At 47.6% G+C, this 19,777-nt stretch overlaps 1 protein-coding gene across 1 annotated transcript in view; it reads right to left on the bottom strand.

Moving 5' to 3' along the window:
- ERCC2 (ERCC excision repair 2, TFIIH core complex helicase subunit) overlaps nucleotides 1-19,777 on the bottom strand; it is a 535,569-nt gene that overhangs the window by 400,714 nt on the left and 115,078 nt on the right. Inside the window, exon 7 of the mRNA XM_086939493.1 lies at nucleotides 11,196-11,265. Coding sequence (XP_086795619.1) covers nucleotides 11,196-11,265 — 70 coding nt within the window. The remainder of the gene's footprint in view (nucleotides 1-11,195; nucleotides 11,266-19,777) is intronic.

The following is a 19,777-nucleotide window of genomic DNA, read 5'->3' as shown; positions in this document are numbered from 1 at the left end:
ACACATATGAACAGTTTATGTTTACAATTAGACAAGACAGGCCCCAGGTATCGTGGGAGGAGACTAGGCAGTCAGGGTGGAGGCCAAAGCCGGAAGTTAAACAGGGAGGGTCTCAGTGGAGGTTGAAGGCAGAAGTTAAGCGAGCAATTTACCCATCAGGAAGGTGTTGGCTTCCTTTTTGAACCGTGCCAGAGAAGGGATTCTTCTAGTGGCGGGTGGGAGAAAGTTTCATATTTTTGGTGCAGCCCCGGAGAAGGCTCGATTGTACATTTAGTTTCCTGAAAACGTGCATGTTGGAGCAGGAGGTCTCTCGCGGACCGGGAGATTCTGCTTTCTCCCGATATCACCAGTTTGTGTGCAAGATATGCAGTGGTTTTTGCCTATAGAGCCTTGTGCGTGATGCGTGATGCATGCCAGTTTCAACTGTATTCTGGCCTTGAGAGGAAGCCAGTTCAGAGCTTTCAGGTGTGGAGAAATGTGGTTGAACTTTCTTGTGCCAGTAAGTAGTCTAGCGGCCGCCTTAAGGCAGGCTTTCAAAGGCGCCAGGGAGGTCATGGGTAAGCCAGAGAGGGTGGAACAGCCATATTCCAGTCAAGAGATGACAAGTGCTTGGACGGCCATTTTTAGGTCAGGAGTGTCGAGAAAGGGTTTCAGTCTCCTTGGGTAGCTCAGGTGGAACCTGGCTGATTTGGTCATCGAGTTGATGTGATCTCGCATGTTTAGATTGAAGTCCAGGGATATTCCCAGAGATTTAAAACTTTCCTTGAACAGGCATAGGGTAACTCGATTCCTCCCCAGAACTCTAGAGAGTGTGTGAACGAGGCAGAGACGCGGCTCCGGTGAGACTAAGAACATATCCAGTTCTGGGGAGGAATCGAGTTACCCTATGCCCGTTCAAGGAAAGTTTTAGAGTGCCATAAGATACACAACCTAAAATTTCCCAAAAGATCGAAAAGACGAAATAAGACATCCCAATACAAGGAGCTCCTTTTCAAGGAGAGAGGACGTAGTTACAAAAGATTGCAGAATCCAAGTGCAACGCTACGCAGACCCCATTCTGGATCCTCTTCCACAGACAGTAGGGAGAAGGTGCAATTAACCACTCTTTGAAACGAGTAACCCCAACCAAAGAAGTCCTGAAGAAGGTGCCACAGAATCAAATGTACTGCAACGAAACGCGTCGACGCATTTTTTCAGATATAGAGAATCCAACCAGGGCCCAGTAAACACTGGATGTACATGCAATATTGTTACTGATGTTTACAGAAGCTAAAACAATATAGGCCTGTGGATCTACTGATATATAGTGGCAGAGACATCCAGAAGCCACAGCTACACTAGGGGGTTCTATTGTGTATTTCTTCTTCCTTGCTTATTGTTCATGAATTGCTGAAATGTTATATACATGTCTTTATTTGTCGTAAAAAAGTTTGTGTATTTTTTAATTGTGTTTGAGATGTATTGGTTTCTAGTGTTTCTTATTTTGCAAAGAATATTTCTCTGATTTTAATTGTCTTGTATTTTAATTGTTCAGATATATGGTTTTTAATAAAATGAGATTGTGAACGATTTTATTTCTTTGTGGAAATTATTATATATTCCCCAGAACACAGTGGACTATAGGTTCTCCCCTGTGTATTTGTAAATGTATATTTACACTGGTATGTGAAGTTAACTAGTGCACCCCAGGGATTTCCCTTTGACTTGCTGTCCTCTTACCCTGTTCCCTGGTGAAAGTGGGGTACCCTCTCTTTTGAAATCTGTGATAGCCTTTATCCATAACTGAAGCTCAGGGTTGTTTTTTGTAGGGGAATTTAGGAGACATTCTGTTTTCTTTGCGTTGAGTTTAAGTTGATTGGAGGCAAACCATTGGACAGTAAGTTTCAGGGCCTCATTCAGGGAGAGAATCTCCTCGATAGAAGAGGCTTTGAAGTAGATCTGGGTATCGTCGGCATACATATGGTAGGAGATATTCGCAGTGCGTAGAACATTAGTAAGCGGTTCTAGGTAAAGGTTGAAGAGGGTGGGACACAGGGTTGATTCTTGAGGGACTCAGACCGTGACCGGAGAGGGAGCAGACAGGTTACATTTGATTAGGAATCTCTGATCGGTTTTGTAGGAAGGATGTAAACCATTCTAGAAGAGAGCCATCCAAACCCATGCTGAGTTTGAGGCGTTCGAGTAGTTTTTTATGGTTGACCGTCAATGCATGTTATTTACACCCATTGATTATGTGGGATTGAGATGATGATTTAGCATGTAATCAGTAAATAAACTTGGACAGCACAACTTAGTTCATCTGTACTATGTATAGCGCCTCTACTGTGGAGTTCCCACTCCTGTGAACACTCAGAGCAGTAACGGCATTCACAGCACGCTATGTTGTTCTTTCATGATTCCCCTATGATCATGCCTATAAGATTATTTGCACATGCTGTTTGTATCACATGCCATATAGATGTCTGCATCATCACAATGACAACATTGGTTAATTATAAGCCTGTTATTCCGACAGTTTTCGATGTCATGAGCATGATTATGGCAGACATCTAGCACATTTCGCCCATGGTGATTGTATTACGTGACAAAAACATTGTTTGTATTAACATTACAATAATATCGGTGAACTGAAAGCTTTACTTTTAGAATGTTTCGATGCTCCAAGTATGAGTATGGCAGACATTTTGCATATTCTTCTAATTCAAGAAGTTCTTGCAGTCCTTTTTCTATTTTTCAACTCTCGGTGGTGGGTCACGCTGCATAACAAGGGCACACGTCTGGCAGAGGGAGAATCAATTTAAATATGGCGTTTTTTTCCTTTGGGTTAGAATTCACGTCTTTCAGAGGAGAGCTGTAGTACATTTATAGGAGACTCACCCAGTGAGTACTTCATTTTTAACAATAAACGTGGGTTGCTACGTGATTTGGAACAAATCTCTAATAAATAGTGTATTGTTTTTCGTTTCTAGTTGACAGCAGGTTAACCGCATCCGCGCTAGCGGAATTCTGCTCCTGCGCTGAGATATTCAAAAGCGCATGTTACGTGACGAGCTGGGCTCGTCATCAGCGTGCGAGGAGGCTACGCCATGACGAGCCCAGCTCGTCATGAGCGTCGAAGGGGTTAAGCACCACATGGAAAACGGACACTGGTTCCAATCTACGGCACAGGAACAAATTGAGACTTGGTTTCTTAGTACAGGGGCACTCCACGATATACTTTTTAAGTAAGCATCAGCTTGCTATGGATGTTTTGGCAAGAGGGCTGTTAACTTCAACATACTAAAATCAGGGTTTCAGCTGCGGTGCTTTTTCCTGCAGCAGGCATTACTCAGAGGGCTTTTGGGACACAGCTCACAGGCTTCCTAGAAATATCGTGATTTTTCTGTGACACCGATGAATTAATGAGTAGATAGCTGCCGATAGCCAGTGGTTCACAGACTGGATATGCCTTTATAGCAGTTTATGGTTCCTCTTTTTATTTTAGAGACACCATTTGGGGGTAATAACAGTCACATCATTTTTTTCCAGGACAGGGGGTCCATTGTCCAATCTATTTTACATTTGGAGCGCCTACTCAATCTCTACCCCAGTCGGTTGACGAATAATGGGCGTGAAAGATGAGCAGCGCACAGATACTCTTAACTCGGGACACTCTCACTCAGCACGTGATTACTGTAATTTTGGTTAAAAGCACGTTCCTTCACATTTTTCATATTTAGTCTATACCACAGCATGTTGAGTTATGCAGGCAGGGTGCACTGCGGTCTAGCGTTGGGTATAGCATTATGCAGGACACGTAGTTAAAAGCATGTGAAGCATTTTCCTATCGAGTACATCCACCATCTCTGAATCTCTTATTTCTTTGTATGATCGGTCTCTCTTCTTGCATACTAAGTACACACATCATATGACTACGTTCTTTAAATTATACCTCATGTATGAGCAGGCCTATAGCATGTTTAGGTGTTGTTAGGAGAATGCATTGTGTTATTCATTGATTGTAGCATTATTTGTTTATAGATTCCTCTGAGGAAGGGTGTACTCTGCACCCAAATTGCATTGGAATAGAGTGGCTTACACCCATTCCGTATGATTTTTCCAGTTCTTCCTGTTGTAAGGAACTCAGCTCAAAAGAACATTCAAGTGAATAACACAAGATTCATAATGCAATGAATTGAGGAAACCACAAATAATTGGTTGGATCATCTCTTTTATATGTTATGTAAATGATGTTTTTCTTATGTGCGAATGTATCACAATCACTAACCATACTAGTTAATTTTGGCATGACGTTTCTCTAAGCGTATAGTATTGCACACTCTGTCTGAGACTTTGCAGTCCTAGTATTTCCACCTCAGTAGGTGCACACTGCAAATTTAATATTTTTTGTTTCTTTGGTTCACTTGTGGATTATCAAAAAGCAGAGTGCAAAAAAGAAGCGCTTTTCTTTTCTTTATATCACTAGCTTAAGTGGCATTTTTTAAAATTGTGATAAAAACCTGACTTTACCATGAAATAGGGCTTTTCCCCTCAATACGAAATACATTAAACATAACATACCTACTTGCTCCCAATTGGAAATTACAGCTTGTTAAATTAAATGAGGAATGCCCAATGTTATCCTATGGGTGGGGTAGGCCTAACAGTAGTGAAAAACAAATGTAGGAGTTTTTCACTGCCAGGACATGTAAAACATAAAAGTACATATCCAACCTTTTAATTAAACAGCACCCTGCCCTATGGGTGACGTAGGGCCTACCTTAGTCGTGACTTATATGTAATAAAAGGGGAGTTTTAGGCTTGGCAAGGGGGTTTCAACGTCAAGTCGACATAGCAATTTAAAACTGCATCAGGCTGCAGTTGCAGGCCTGAGACATATTTTAAGGTGCTACCTAAGCGGGTTGCACAATGTGTACTGCAGGCCCATTGGTAGCATTTCATTTACAGGCCCTGGATATGGTATGCTTCTTTGCAAAGGACTTATGAGTAAATTAAATATGCTAATCAGGTGTAAACCAAGTAAACCATGTTTAGAGGAGCGATTACAAGCACTTTAGCATAGGTTAGCAGTGACAAAGTGCACAGAGTCCTAAGGCCAACAAAAACAAATTCAGCAGAAAGGGGAGGGTAAAAGGCAAAATCATTGTGGGTGACCCTGAAGAGAGGGCCAGGTCCATCAGTTAAGATACGCTTAGCCAAGTGGTCAAAAGCGTCAGGATGACTGTGTTGGAAAACGAGGCAGCATCTGTGAGACCTGCACAAATAACCTGACTACATTTGCCCTTCACTGGGAACCAAACACCCAATTGTAGCGCCTGACTCTCAGAGGGTAACGTTGCAGAGCAGTCTGAGGCTTACTCAAGGAAGGTGGTGTGGGCTAGTAATCACAATTTGCAGGGGCACAAAAATAACACTCTTAATTGATTTTGCAGTCTGTACTTTGCTTTATAAAAGTAAGAGTACATTTACTAAACACACACACTACTCAATACTATGCACCAATTTACAAATATACGTAAGCTGTTGGAATTACTTTGTGACATTGCATAACATCTCTACCCCTCCTGCAAGCTGGGTGGGGTCTAGTACCAACATTCCCATGTATGCACATCTTCTTGCCCCAATGCAGTTAGTGGATCATAACCTGGAGCAAGAGCCCTGCGCACTGGCACCACCCCAGTGGCAACCCACCCCACTACTTCAACCAGCATTTAAAATAGGCATCCCTTCCTTGGTGACACACAACCCTGACTGAGCATTTCCTACTGACCATAAGGTATGCACCTCTATATCTTAAGGGCTAATAGTCTGGGTTCTTCACCTAGCGCAGCAGCAAGAATACATGTGTAAGCATAACTTTAGAGTGACAGTACTCATAACATTTAGATATCATTAGAAAGCATTGCAATTACAGCCCCTAAAGGCATCACAGATAAAATCACAGGTTTAAGTAAACACAGTCAGACACCCTAGCAGGAATGTCTAGCCACTGAACTCCACTTTGCTTATGACATCACCTTACACCAGTACTTCATATTACACATTTAACCTTCAATCCCTCTAAAAGAGATAACATTAGTAAAAGCATTTCCAGTGCAATTACACGTCTTCACCTCCAGGGGATGCCCTTCTCCTGACACCCCCAACTCAGCCCTTCACTCCACATCACTCCAGGATGCACTTCTCAATCCTCCTCCAGTCGTAAAACAAAAGTTCCAGCCCAAAAGGAGTTAACATGTTGACTGAGTCCTTGAGGGGTTATTCCTTTTAAGTCCCCATGTGACATAGAGAGGGATTTCCAGTTTCATGCTGGGGGAGACTGCACTTCTCAAGCAGCTCCCCCTGCACCTTAGCACAAATTTGGCGGCGACCCCGTTCTCCTGGGGCCACCACAAGTACCAAAATTATGTTTTCCCCATGCCTTGCAAGGCATTATGGGGCGCTTCAGGCTCCTTCCCTGCGCATATTATAGTAGCGGCTCCCCCGCTGCTTCAGAGGGAGCCGCGATCCCGCTGTGGCTCCGCCGCATCGCTCGTTCTCGATGGGGAGCCCAGTCCCACCCGGACCCCCAGGTGACAGGCTGTGGCTCGTTGGAGGCCCTGGTCTCACCTGGACACCCAGGGGTTTCCCCTCAGCTCGGGGAGCCCACCCCCGGCTGCTCCTGCGAGGGAGTGTGTTCCTCTTTACTTCAGGGAGGTCCGGTCCCACCCGGACCTCCCGCGAGGCCAGCACGCAGACTAGCAGCCCGGGGAGCCCAACCCCAGCTTCTCCGGCCGGCTCTCTGCATGGCTCGCACCTCAGTGTGCGGCCGCGGGAGCCGATACCTTCATTCTGATCTGCCTGCGGGCAGACTCGGAGGTTCCCGCTGGTGCGAGCGGACCTCGGGGGAGTGCCTCGGCACTCCCCCCGTCTCCCTCCAGCTTCAGCCGGTCTTCGGGTCCCGGGGATGGGGTCCCAAGCCCCCTGTGTGACTTCAGGGCCCGGGGATGGGGCCCCGGGCACCCAGACCGCGACAGCGCTCCCCCACATTGGCGGGGGGCTAGGGTGGGCTCCTGGCGCCCCCTTGGGTCTATTTTAATGGAGGGGGCACGATGGAGCCCCCCCATGCCCCCTCCTTCCCATCACCGGGGGCTAGGGTGGGCTCATTGCCCACTTCTGGCATCTTCACGGGGGCGCGCTTAGCTTCCTCCTGGGGCAGCCCCCGGGACCTGACCCACCCCGGGGGCATGATGGCGACCGGCGGCGGAGCCCCATGCGCTTCGTCGTCGGTCCCAGGCGGGGTAAAATGTTGCCTACCTTCTCGGGGGCATATCTCAGCCCCCTGGAGTCAGATCTGCACCCTTGTTGCGTCTTCTTGCTCCTAGTGGTGTCCCTCAGCCACTGGGAGCACTCTCCTTCGTCCTCCAGGTCTCCAACAGGGGGGCCTTCTGTAGGGAGCGGTCTTCAGTGGCTCCCTGCGCCTCTCTTCTCCCTGCGCAGAGGCCTCTTCTTCTGCGCACTGGTCCTGGGCTCTTCTTCTGGCGCTGTTAGGGCCCTGGGAGGCAGTCAGGGGGTACCTCCATCCAACTGCCCATTGCCAGGCTCCAGCACCTTTCGCCTCCGCAGACCACACCCCACAGAGAACTTCTCTTCCTGTGCAAGTACTTTTGAAAAGTTGAGTAGGGGGCTGGCAGGAAGTCTCTGTGTGTCCTATCAAACAATGAGTTTGACAAAAAAGTTTAAGGACTCAGGTATGTTTTGTCATGGGATAAAAGCACCTGGTTGGTGTGCTCATGAAGCCCTCACCCACCAACCTAGTTGGTGGCATGCTTCATCATCGGGCCCACCCAGTGACACCTAGCGTGTCCCGGGTGTGCTTCGACGCCTGGTTACAGCGGAGCAGGTATGTCGCTGAGTGTGCGGTGAAGATTGTTGTGAAAGTGATGTTAAAACGGCTTGGGGGGGGTCCCAGTACCCGAAGGTGAATTAGACTTTAATACCTGGGCCACCGTCAGCGGTTAAAAATAAGGCTGTTGGATGTTAGAGCCGAGTTACGACCTCCCACATCCATTGGCGAGTCAACATGTTTCAGCCAGTGCCTTATGAATATGCTGGCTTTCTTCAGGACTAAAAATAATAAGTGTATGTGATTAAACTAGTGAGTGTGTAATTCAGACTATGTGTATACACGCCCTAAGGTGTTTATCTATGTGTGAGAGGGGGATTCCCTTCTCAAAACACGCTAGTTCAAGCAGTATTATGCTCCAAGGTTGTGAAGAGGCAATGGGTTGACCAGCTTTTCTGGTTAGGACCTGCTCTGGACCTGTAGTGCCTCCTTCGCATACCAGGAAGGCTTCAAGGCGGATGTTGCGGGCGGAGGTGGACTGACCCTCACGCCGGCCCCCCGGAGCCACCACGGCGGCCTCCACACCCACAGCCGTGCTGGGTTTGGTTCTGCGCAGGCTTTCGACTGAACGAGCAGGCAGGGGCGCCCCTTCCATGGCCACGAAAGGAATGAAAAGTAGACGTGGCCGGGCACGTGGCGGAAAGGCTGAAAGACTTGGCAGTAGCTCGAGAGTCCTTAAAACGCTCCAGCGCACTGTCGGCCTTATCACCAAACAGCCGAGTGCCATCAAAGGGCATGTCCATGAGCGAGCTCTGGACATCCGGAGAGAACCCGGTAGATCTCAACCAGGCATGGCGACGAAGAGCCACAGTCGTTGAAATTGCCCTACCGAGGGAGTCTGCAGTGTCTAAGCCACAACGAATGGCGAATCTAGCCGCATCCTTACCCATAGCCACAGCCTGGGACGGAAAAGCCTGGACCACTTCCGGGAACTGAGGTAACACCTGAGCAACAGTATCCCACACTGCGTAGGATTAGCGTCCTAACAGACATACAGTGTTTACCGAACGCAATCCCAAGCTGCCCGAGGAGAACAACCGTTTGCTGAACTGCTCCAGCCTTTTAGAGTCCTTATCCGGCGGAGCCATGGGAAAGGCACTTTGAGATGTCGAAGCATGAATGACCAGACTCTCGGGTGTCGGATGAGTGGTCAGAAAGGCAGGGTCACCCGGTGTCGGGCGATGACGCCTGGCGACGTTCCTATCCACAGGGGCCCCTGTGGCCGGCCGCGACCAAGTGCTCAAAAAGACGTCAGTCAGGGCGTCATTAAAGGGCAGCAGTGGCTCTGATGAAGTGGACGCCGACTGGAGCACCTCAGTGAGGAGATTAGTCTTTAGGGCCACCATAGGGAGATCAAGGTTAAGGACCTCAGCTGCCCGACGGAGCACCAGGTTGTACGAGGCACCTTCCACCATAGTGGGCAGGGGAGAGGCAAACCCCAGATCAGAGGAGATGTCGAGGCCACCAGCCTCCTCCAAGACGTCCGCCCAATCCTGCTGAGAGTCACACTGACTAGCAAGAGAGCCCTCAGACTCTACCAGCCGTCCTCCACCTCCGCCATGTGCAGCGCAGACCGCGGAGGTGGGGCAGGGACCGGAGAAGGAACAAACGGTGTTGAAAAAGGCACTGGGAACAGCAGCAGCTGGGGCAGAACCAGCGCTGTGTCCCAATTCGGATCCCAGGCAGGGACAAAACCATCTGAGAACCAGGGAAGAAGCGGAACCAACGGTATCCACTGCAGAGCCGCAGGCGGAGTCGAAGGTGGCGCTGGAGCCGGCAGCATGGGACCTTGTGGCGGTTTGGCCGGAGCCAACACTGCAGGATTCTGTGGCACCGGGAGGGAGCCACAGGTGGAGTCGCCGGTCCGGCAGGATCCTAACACAGGACCGCGAGGCCCAAAGGCGCACCGGCCGGAGCCCGAAGCCTAAACAGGCAGTCCATGGCAGCAAAAAACTCTTGCACCTGTGCGGGAGTCACCGACGGACCCGGATAAGGCGGGTAGGCCGCAGGACTCCCAGGCTCTGAAGGAGTTGTAGGGGCGGAACCCCTGTCCCCCTTGTCCGCATCCGGGGACCGACGAAGGCACATCAAAGAGCGACAACGCTTCTTTGACTTCTTTTTGTGTCGTCTCTTACCCGAATCCGAGGGTGAAGACTTGGGAGCCTGAGGAGCGGTGATGGTGGCCCCGCGAGCGGTCTCTAGAATGGCCCCTAGACCGTGAACGGAGCTGGGACGAATGCCGAACTTCAAGCAACTTCCCGGGAGTCGTGATTGCGCTCCAGGCAGTAGAGACAGACGTCATGGGGGTCTGCCACCGACATAGTGTGATGGCAGATCCCACAGGACTTAAAACCAGGCATCCCTACATGCACCAGAGAAGACCAACAAGAGACAAAAAGTCCCCAAAAAGATAGTCGAAAATTGACTGAGGTACGTGCTCTAACCGGATGTGCGCTTACTGGCGCGAAAAAAGAAAGAACGGACGTCAGCGAGCATGGGTGGCGCCGGAGTAGTACAGGCTCAAATACTGAAGTACTCGTTACAAACCAGTTGATTATTGTGCGGCTGAGGGCTAAGCTATATAACAGCAATTACTCCGCAGATATTACCTGCTAGGCTCTCATAAATATTGTCTCCTATATCAGTCCTCCTAGATATCAATACTTCAACTACCTTCTTAAATCCCTTCCTGATACAGATATTACATCTTACTACAGGATCTTATACCTAGTTCCATCACTGTACCAGATATTTCTATTTGGAGCAGTTCCATAAACTGCTATGTCACTGCATGTGAAGATAATCCTGCTAGAACCTTCTACCCAAATTCCATCAACTCCATCATTGTGCACAGATATATCTGCTGAAACAATCCTTTGTACTTGACTTAATCATGCCTATAAGGCACACTTTTGTTTAACAATTCACTCATACTGTGATCCTTTACAGGGCACAAGTATCACTACCCTAAAAAACCCTTTCGACTCTGCTCAATAGTATCCCCCTCCTAAAAAAGGGTGCAACATGACTGCATCTAAATATAATCAATGAGACACGCTGCTACATAAATGCAACCAGACATACCTGAATAAACCGCACTTGCGCCAAGCTCCAATAACAAACTCCCCTGACCGTTAATAATAGCTATTGATGACAGAAAACATATGGGCTTGCCAGATATGACATCTAGGCGATTTCTACATAACACAGCTACACGGTTTTCTGTGTAGGTTGTGAACCCTGCCATTACCATAAAAAGACACCATGGACCATTAGCATATAACTCAGTAACCACCCCCTTCCAAGGTACCTGAAGTGTAAGATTGGGTTGGGGATCGTTGGGGTTCTGTCCTCAAAAGGTTCTATAATGATGGTGAATCCTGAAAAACAATCAAATAGATGCAGACAATAAGACACAAGACGCATATCAAGGAAAACAAAAGCATCATTACAGCTGAGACAATTCAAAGTCTTCTGAGAGTCTTTGAGAACAAAACCGAACCCACATAGCAGAATAAATTGACCTATGACTAGACACGCAGGTAAGAAAAAACTGAAAGAATCTTCTCACCTGGCAGTTTGCAAGTGTTTGCATATCAACATGTGCTTACAGTATGAGTGCAGGACACATATTTCTTGGATGGAAAGTTTCATAATTTTTCACCGGACACATAAATGACGAAATACTACCAAAGTTGTGGGTGCTGGTCGTCCTCACTAACTGGGACTCTAGGTAGTTGGTCGACAACAGAAAACTAGCCTCCTCGAAAGCCAGGTAGAGGCGGATGAGAAATTATCACAATTTGAAAAAAGATGCAAAAGCCCCGCTAGAGTTGTGCCTACACAACGCTTTAATAACATCTCAAAAATATAAATCTGTTTAAGGTATGAATAGAATGTACACGCAGCAATACACAAAAAAGGTAATTTAACACAAACACATTGCTCAAACCAGGCCCCCTAGCAGGTAACACTTTATACACTTCTCGATCATCATAATGTACATAGGCACAATCTTAAAAGTGAAAACACTATACCCAAACAATACAGTTATGAGAGCACTGTAATGGTCCAGCAATGTTCGCAGGCAATCACTTTTCATAATTGCCAACGAATAACAATTATAACGCTCTAAAATGTAAGACCTAATACCTCCCATCAATTCCCTGCAGCCAGTTTACCAGCCTTAACCTAAATTTGTAGTATATATTTCAACACTCAAAAGTTAAAACAACACAAGCACAAAGTCAGTCACAAATACAGTATACCATGTAACATGCAAAGCAAAGGGGCTCTGTCTGGGAGTTTTGAAGTAGTTTCCGGTCCAGGGAGGTAAGGCTACCTGATAGGTTTATGGTTAATTGTTTCGGTATCCTAAAATGAGTCAATCTCACTGCCTGTTGGCCGCAGAAGCTTCGGATCAGCAGAGCAGGCTCAATCGTGAACCGCAATCAGGCACAAAGTAACGACATGCCCAGAAGCACCAATGGTTTGATTAGAGTGCACCACACAGCACTTTATCTGACTAGAGCACTCCGCTTCACAATCTAAACCCATCAATAGCAGAAAGGTCCGTCAATGCCCGTGTCCAACTGGCTTTCATTTCAGCAAGCTGGAAGGAAACACCTGCGTATATTTTCTGGTTCGGGCAAAAGGGCTATTATCCAACCAAATCACAGTTAGTGCATCCTCCTTGTTTAACGGTTCACACAAAATAAGCTAGGCATATCTTCCCTCTCCCTGGAAAGGCGTTGTTCTGAGAATGCATTGCTGTGACTTTAGCCTACATGCAGGGGTCAAGGTGCACTTTCAAGCAGGCAATGACGCAGCATACCTTGAGTATTTCCTCTGCCCTCCATCTTGCATGCACGACTTCCACAAATAAACCTAGCAACTAAGTGTGATCTCAATGACAGGTACTTTACTAGATAGAGTTTGCGGAGCCTTGGTGCATAAGTACACATACTGAAGATCACTTAAGCACATGAGGTATTAATCCGATATTTACAAATAGTGCAATAAAAACTGCCCTAATGCATCCTGATGGTAAATGTGTGTGTAAACTAGGAATGAAATGTGATATTTTGCACATCTTGCTGGATTGTTACATGTTTTTAAATTTACGTAAACAGTTTCTCCGCCCGATATTTTTAAAATATGAGGTTGGGGATCGCACTAAAGCACGGGAGCTTTTAGTTGACATGGAAAATCTTGACATTGCGATAGCTATCGGGAAATATATGCAGGGGGTATATAAGTTCCTGATCTGTCTGGAGACCCAAAATAGCCAATAGTCCTTTAATCCAAATGAAATTTGGTTTTAAATTGTATAAAGGTTGTTTTTAGGATAAATTTTACTGTTAAGAATATGAATTTGTGTTATGTGATTTTAAATTATAAAGGATGAACTGTGGTTTATAGATCAAATGGTCTAAATAAACATATTTCTGACTTGACTTGACATGAGGTTTACAAACATCACATACACAAATAAGAAAACAAAATAGCTCACGTTTGTTCTAAGCATGCAGCCTTAATTTCACAAAAAAGCAATAACGCAGGAAATCGCTCAAACTCTCGCAAATGCGAGACCTATTGCATTGCAAATGCTTGTTTTCTCTTTGTCTCTGAGAGTTTGCCTGCGTTATTGCTTTTTTGTCAAATGGTCTGAGGGGCACTTGATCCTGAGGGTCTGAAGGGCACTTGATCCTGAGGGTGCCCTCAAAGTGCAAAGAAACACCACTTTGGGTCACACTGAGACGAGGGACCCTCCATTGGAATCTCACCCCTATTCATTCTCTGCACAGCCCTTGGGTAGTAACATATTGTCGGTCCAGTATCTGCCTCCAGGAGAGCTCCTTTCTTGCCTCCTCTTTGTGAAATTAAGGCTGCATGCTTAGAACAAACGTGAGCTATTTCGTTTTCTTATTTGTGTATGTGATGTTTGTAAACCTCATGTGCATTCGTGAGTAGCAACCAAGTAGGTTTGTACTCAAGACGAGCAGAAGCCGCAAGTGACGGATACTTGCCGTCTTGGATTACCGGATCCCATGAAGCGATAGTTACCGCTTCTAGTGTTTTTTCCTGATTCGGGATCAAACACCCTTTTACACAAGAACACAATTTGTGGTCTTTATATTGAACGAGGGCTGGACGCGCCTTAGCGTGTGCGGACCACCCCGCTCAAAAAACATGGTCCTGACGAAAACCTAAGAATTTTTTTAAAATGGTTGAAACATGTAGACCTATTTTTAATTAACTCACATAGCACACTTCGCTATTTTTAATTCTCTCACACTTCGAGACACCGAAGCCTTCCTAAATAAGCACAGGTGCCACATTGTTTTTAATAGGGTCCAAGCACTCAAGAATAAAGTCTTGGAGTGAGTAGTCTTGGGCCGTTTTAATACACATATCACACTATTTTTTCTGCACATATAATAAAACCTGCTCCACTGTAACCAGGTGTCGTAGCACACCCTATGGGCATTCGGCCTATGGGGTAGGACCCCAATGATGAAGCATGTCACCAACCAGGTTGGTGAGTGAGGGGTCTTCTACAAGGACAAACACTGTCCGGTATAGGGTTGGGGCACTTAGTGCAAACCCGAGCCTTAAGCTCTAGATACAGAAGAAATCCTTCTTTGTATTTTTCTTTTCTTTCCAGGGGGCACTCCTCCATTGTTGTTATATCCTTTAAAGCGGGGACCAGGAGTTCCCACCACACATAACCTGTACAATTTCCCTGACTCTCTCCATTGTTATACATATGACTTTTTGAATGCCTAAACTTACCAGTGACTTAGGAGGGGCTTTCAGTTATGATTGATAGGCATTGCTAATGCTGGTTTCAATTCTTCGGAGGATAGAGATTGGGTATAATTTGAGCTGCTATAGACACTGCTGCAGGTAAGAGCACAATGTGGTTAGTAATAAAAGCCGACACACAATAAACCACACCAAGCCGGAGAAGTGTGGGCTGATTGTAAGGGGGAAATACTGGAGTCTGTATGGAGGCAATATTTCTAACTGCAGAGTACTCACCTTTAAAATAGACACCAAAGCAATATCTCCCATAGATGGAGGGTATGAGGAGTGGATTCAGACCAAAACGTCAATGCAGTTGTAGCAGCCTTGGCCCTACTAGAATGAGCTGCCCAGGCCTTTGGAGAGGCTGCTTTTTCACCAGTGAATACCTGATCTTAGTGCATAGGACAATCCCCACTGATATTTGATAGGTTCCTCTTTTGGCACTGCCTTGCCCTTCTTTGCACCTAAAAAGCGAATGAAAAGCTGATTGTCTACCCTATGATCTTTCATTCGATTGATATAAAAACTTCACAGCTTCTTAGGATGAAGGCGATGGAGTCACTCCTCCTCTTTGGAGGAATGAGGCAGAACAAAGAATGTAGGCAAGGTGACTGACTAGCCACCATGGAAGGGAGCCATGACTTTTGGGAGGTAGGCTGCCTTGGTTCTCAACACCAATATGTCCTGGAAGAAGGTGGTTTGGGGAGGTTGTACCAATAGCACCTGTAGCTTACGCACACGGGGTGCCGAAGTGATGGAGAGAAGGAATACTGTTTTCGATGTAAAAAGCCTTAGGGATCAGCTGCATATAGGCACAAAGGGCATGCGCATAAGGATTGTCAAGACCAAGTTAAGATTCCACTGGGGCATCATAAATGGCCTGTGGGGAACCATGTCTCAAACCCCACATGGAATACATCACAACCAGTGACTAAAACGAGGACATTTAATCCGGTACACACAAAAAGGCCAAAAGGTCTGCTAAGAAACCTTTCACTGTGCCCACTGCAAGGCTCTGCTGCACTAAGCAATGAACAAACAAAAGACCTTCAGAAGGCCTGGCTTGAAAGTGTTCAGTGTCTCGGGGACCATATCAGACAAGGAGTTTGTCTCAGCGCCCAGAGTAGATAAGACTTTGTGGAAGGGCATCTAGCAGCAAGGATAACATCCACCACCTTGGTTAGTAAACCAAACACATTTATTAGCTTTTGTTCAATCTCCACACAAGTTGTTGAGATTCTGATACAGGACCTGCCCAGCTGCTGAGGCTGGAGGTCCTCCCGAAGGGAAAGTCTAATCAGGGGACAAATGCTCAGTCCCAGTAGCACCTGGTAACACTCTCCTGGCCCAGACTGGGGCATTCAAGGTGACTTGCGCTCTGTCTTTCCTGATCTATTTCAGAACCTGAGGCAAGAGCGGTATCAGTAGGAGGCCATCTAAAATTCCTTGCTATATTCCAACTGCAATGAGTCTTTTAACAAGTGCCTTGGGAGAAACTCCAGTCCACAAATCTGCTTACATTGTGAGTTGTTGGCTGTGGTGAAAAGATCTAGCCAAGGCTCTCCCCACTGACCAACGACGAGCTGCAGCACCTCAAAGTGGAGACCCCACTAGTGATGCGCCAGCCAAACCAGGCTCAGTTCATTTGCTCTGGCATTCAGACACCCTGCCACATGATTGACTACCTGAAAGATATTCTATTTGTCCAGCCACATCTAAAGAAACAGAGCCTTCAGAGAAGGGTCCAGATCCACACCCCGCCCGATTTGTTATAATACCACATGGCCTTGTGTTATCTGTGTTGACCTGAACCAGACTCCCTGTGATGAATGGCAGAAAGGCCTTGTGGGCAGGCTGGTTTGAAGTAGGCTCTCTGCTGGTGACTAGAGGACTCTAACTTTCCTGAAGCGATTCCTCCCACTTTCCAAAAGGAAGCAACATGTCTCTCCCAATTAGGAGCTATGGGAGTAAAAGGGAAAGTAGCATGCCATAGTTCAGATCGGCATCTCATTGCCAACACTGCAGATGCCTAGGTGTCTCCCCTAAGACATGACTGCAGTCAGTGAGACAGACCCAACGATGAACCTGCTGGGATTTGAGGTTCCATTGCAGAGCTTGCATGTGCCTTTGGCACAGTGGAGGAGGGTGAGGCCAAGAGGCCAACGAGCATCTGCAGCACCAGTATAATAACCTGAATATCACAGTCAATGTAGTGGAGGAAAGGTCTTGAACTTCACATAGTCTAGAACTACATCAATGAATGGAAGTATCTGTGTGGGACTTCTGCTAGTTGGCAGAAAATCCCAACAATGTCAAGAGTTTGGCAGTTGCCAGATATGGCCCACAACTGCAGTAAGCCACCTTCAGGAGCCAGTCATTAAGGTACTGGAACATATGCACTTCCACATTCGGAAAATGGGCTTTGGCCTTTGTGAACACTTGTGGTGGACGAGGTAAGACCGAAAGGGAGCATGGCAAATTGAATGTGTTTCTGGCCAATCTTGAACCGCAACACTTATGGGTATTGCAGGGTAGGTATATGAAAATACGCCTGCTGGTCCAGGGCCACAATTAAGTCTCCTGGTTCAAAGGCAGATAGGTCCTGAGCCAACATGACCATTTTAATTTGCCTTTTTGTAGTAAGGAGTTAAACAGGTGATGGACCAGGGTAGGCTTGAGATTCTAGTCCTTTTTTGGGCTGAGAAATCAGCATGAATAGCATCCCTTGCCTATCTTACCTGTTAGATGGCACCCTTGGAAAGTAAAAGATCTACCTCCTGCATCAGGACGGTCAAGAGCTCCTTCGAAATTTGTGGAGCGGCTCCCTTCTTGACGCGCCTTTTTAATTCCTTCCTTGAGGTGGGGGAGGTGACCCCTCTATGGCGCAGGCTGCTATCACAGTCATCCCCAAGCCTGCGAAAGACCCTAAGGAGTGCGGGTCGTATCGCCCGATCTCACTCCTTAATGTGGACGCCATGCTCTTTGCCAGCATTTTGGCTGCACGCCTCGGCCCGTTGATGGACGACATTATTGACCCGGACCAAGCGTGATTAATTCCAAGTCGACAGGGGGGGACAACATCAAGAGGCTCCTGAACCTTATGAACTTAGTCCACAGTTTGCATGCGCAGGCCCTCTTACTATCTATAGATGTGGAGAAGGAATTCGACCGTGTAGACTGGACGTATCTGTTTGCTGTCTTGAAAGCCTTCGGTCTGGGGGACATCTTTGTGCGGTGGGTCCGCTGTCTATATGCGGCTCCGACAGCGGCGGTCCAGGTGAATGGTTGCAAGTCTACTCTGTTCCCTATAACTAGAGGGACGAGGCAGGGGTGCCCCCTGTCCCCGCTGCTCTTTGCGCTCTATATGGAGCCTTTTGCTCAGAGAGTGCGGTCCAGCGGGGATATTGCGGGGATCCGGTTTGGCGCCGGCATGCACAAAATCAGCCTGTTCGCTGATGACGTGATTCTCTCGCTTAAGCAGCCTCATTCCTCCTTGAGGCACCTGTCGACAGAACTACACAAATTCGGCAGAGTGGCGGGATTTAAAGTTCACTTTCCAAATCGCAAATACTTAATGTGTCGGTTCCTGCTGCTGAAGTGCTGGATCTGCAGCAAGACTTCAGGGGTTCACTCCGACATTCCGTATCTGGGTATCCACCTTGGCCCCGCTATAGCGCAGACAGCTTCGATAAATTATAAGCTATTACTAGATCAGACCGCTAAATCTCTGTCTGACTGGTCCCATCTCCGTCTGGCTTGGTTCAGTAGATTGGCCGCAGTTAAAATGACAGTGCTGCCGCATATCTTGTACCTCTTTCAGCTGCTCCCGCTGAGCCCCCCGCCGGGTGCCATTCAGAAGCTGCAGGGGTTTATTAATAAATTCTTGTGGAATCATAAACGTCCACTGCTCGCTTCATCGCTGGTTTAGACCCCTAAGTCCAGCGGCGGGCTGGGTTACCCCCTGCTAAAGGCGTACTTCCGGGATGCCTGCCTGCGATTTGTCCTCGAATGGAACAGGCCATGGTCCAGTAAGCACTGGAACTTCATGGACCAGACGGTGGCAGGGCGCAATATATGGCGAGAATTGTGGCTTCCCCGGAAGCATAGAGCGTGGGGTCTCTACTCCTCCCCTGTTACAGCCCAGACTATGAAAGTCTGGGACCGTTTAGCACGGCGTAAAGGTTGGACTACGTTCCAGTCTCCTATGACGCCCATTGTGGACAATCCAGATTTCCCGCCAGGATGTGCGTCCCTGACCTTTCAGTGCTGGAGGGAGGAAGGTTGCATGAGAGTGGGCTCCCTCTTCGATCTTGATGGCCTAATACCATTCCCTGTGCTCCGCCGGGACTATTTTTCTCTTCTGGAATCCGATGCATTTCCCTACTCACAGGTCGCACATTGGATCACCCAACCCTCTAATGTGTCTGCCATGTCCCGCCCGATGACGGCTTTTGAACAATGGTTGGTCTGTAAGAAAGATGTTGCAAACTAATATCTGAGCTGTATGCCATGATTCTGGCTCGCTCCAACGCTACCCGCACCAAAGCGCAGGTACGCTGGGAGACAGAGCTGGGGCGCCCGTTGTCACGTAAAGAGTGGGAGCGGGTGTTCTATTGTCCGCACCACATCACTGCCAATGTGGCGAGCACGGAGTCCGCCTATAAGATGATTACCTATTGGTACTATACCCCAGCTCGTATTAAGACTTGGGACCGGAAACACTCAGGCCTGTGTTGGAGGGGATGTGGTTCCCCAGGCATCTTGACGCACTTATTGTGGTATTGTCCGAAGCCAGAGCGGTATTGGCAAGCGATCCCCGATGACCTAGATGAGGCGTTCCACATTACGTTTCCTCAGTCTCCCGAGCATGTTGGGGCTTCCTCATGCAAAGAGGTTTCCCTTGCGCTCGCTGAGGGGTAGACAGATTGCTTCTGCTTTGCTAGCGGCGCGCTTAGTTATCCTTGCGCGATGGGGGTCCCCTGATGCTCTTGACCCAAGGGACTGGATCCGCCGACCTTGGCATCTTCTCGCTATGGAGAGGTTATCGCTGCATATGGATAAGGAGGGGGTGGAGTATGTGGA

The sequence above is a fragment of the Lissotriton vulgaris genome, chromosome 9 (genome assembly GCF_964263255.1).
Source record: "Lissotriton vulgaris chromosome 9, aLisVul1.2, whole genome shotgun sequence".
NCBI classification, from domain to species: Eukaryota; Metazoa; Chordata; class Amphibia; order Caudata; family Salamandridae; genus Lissotriton; species Lissotriton vulgaris.
The sequence above is the reverse complement of the archived record's forward strand: the minus strand, read 5'-3'. Positions and strand labels throughout refer to the sequence as shown.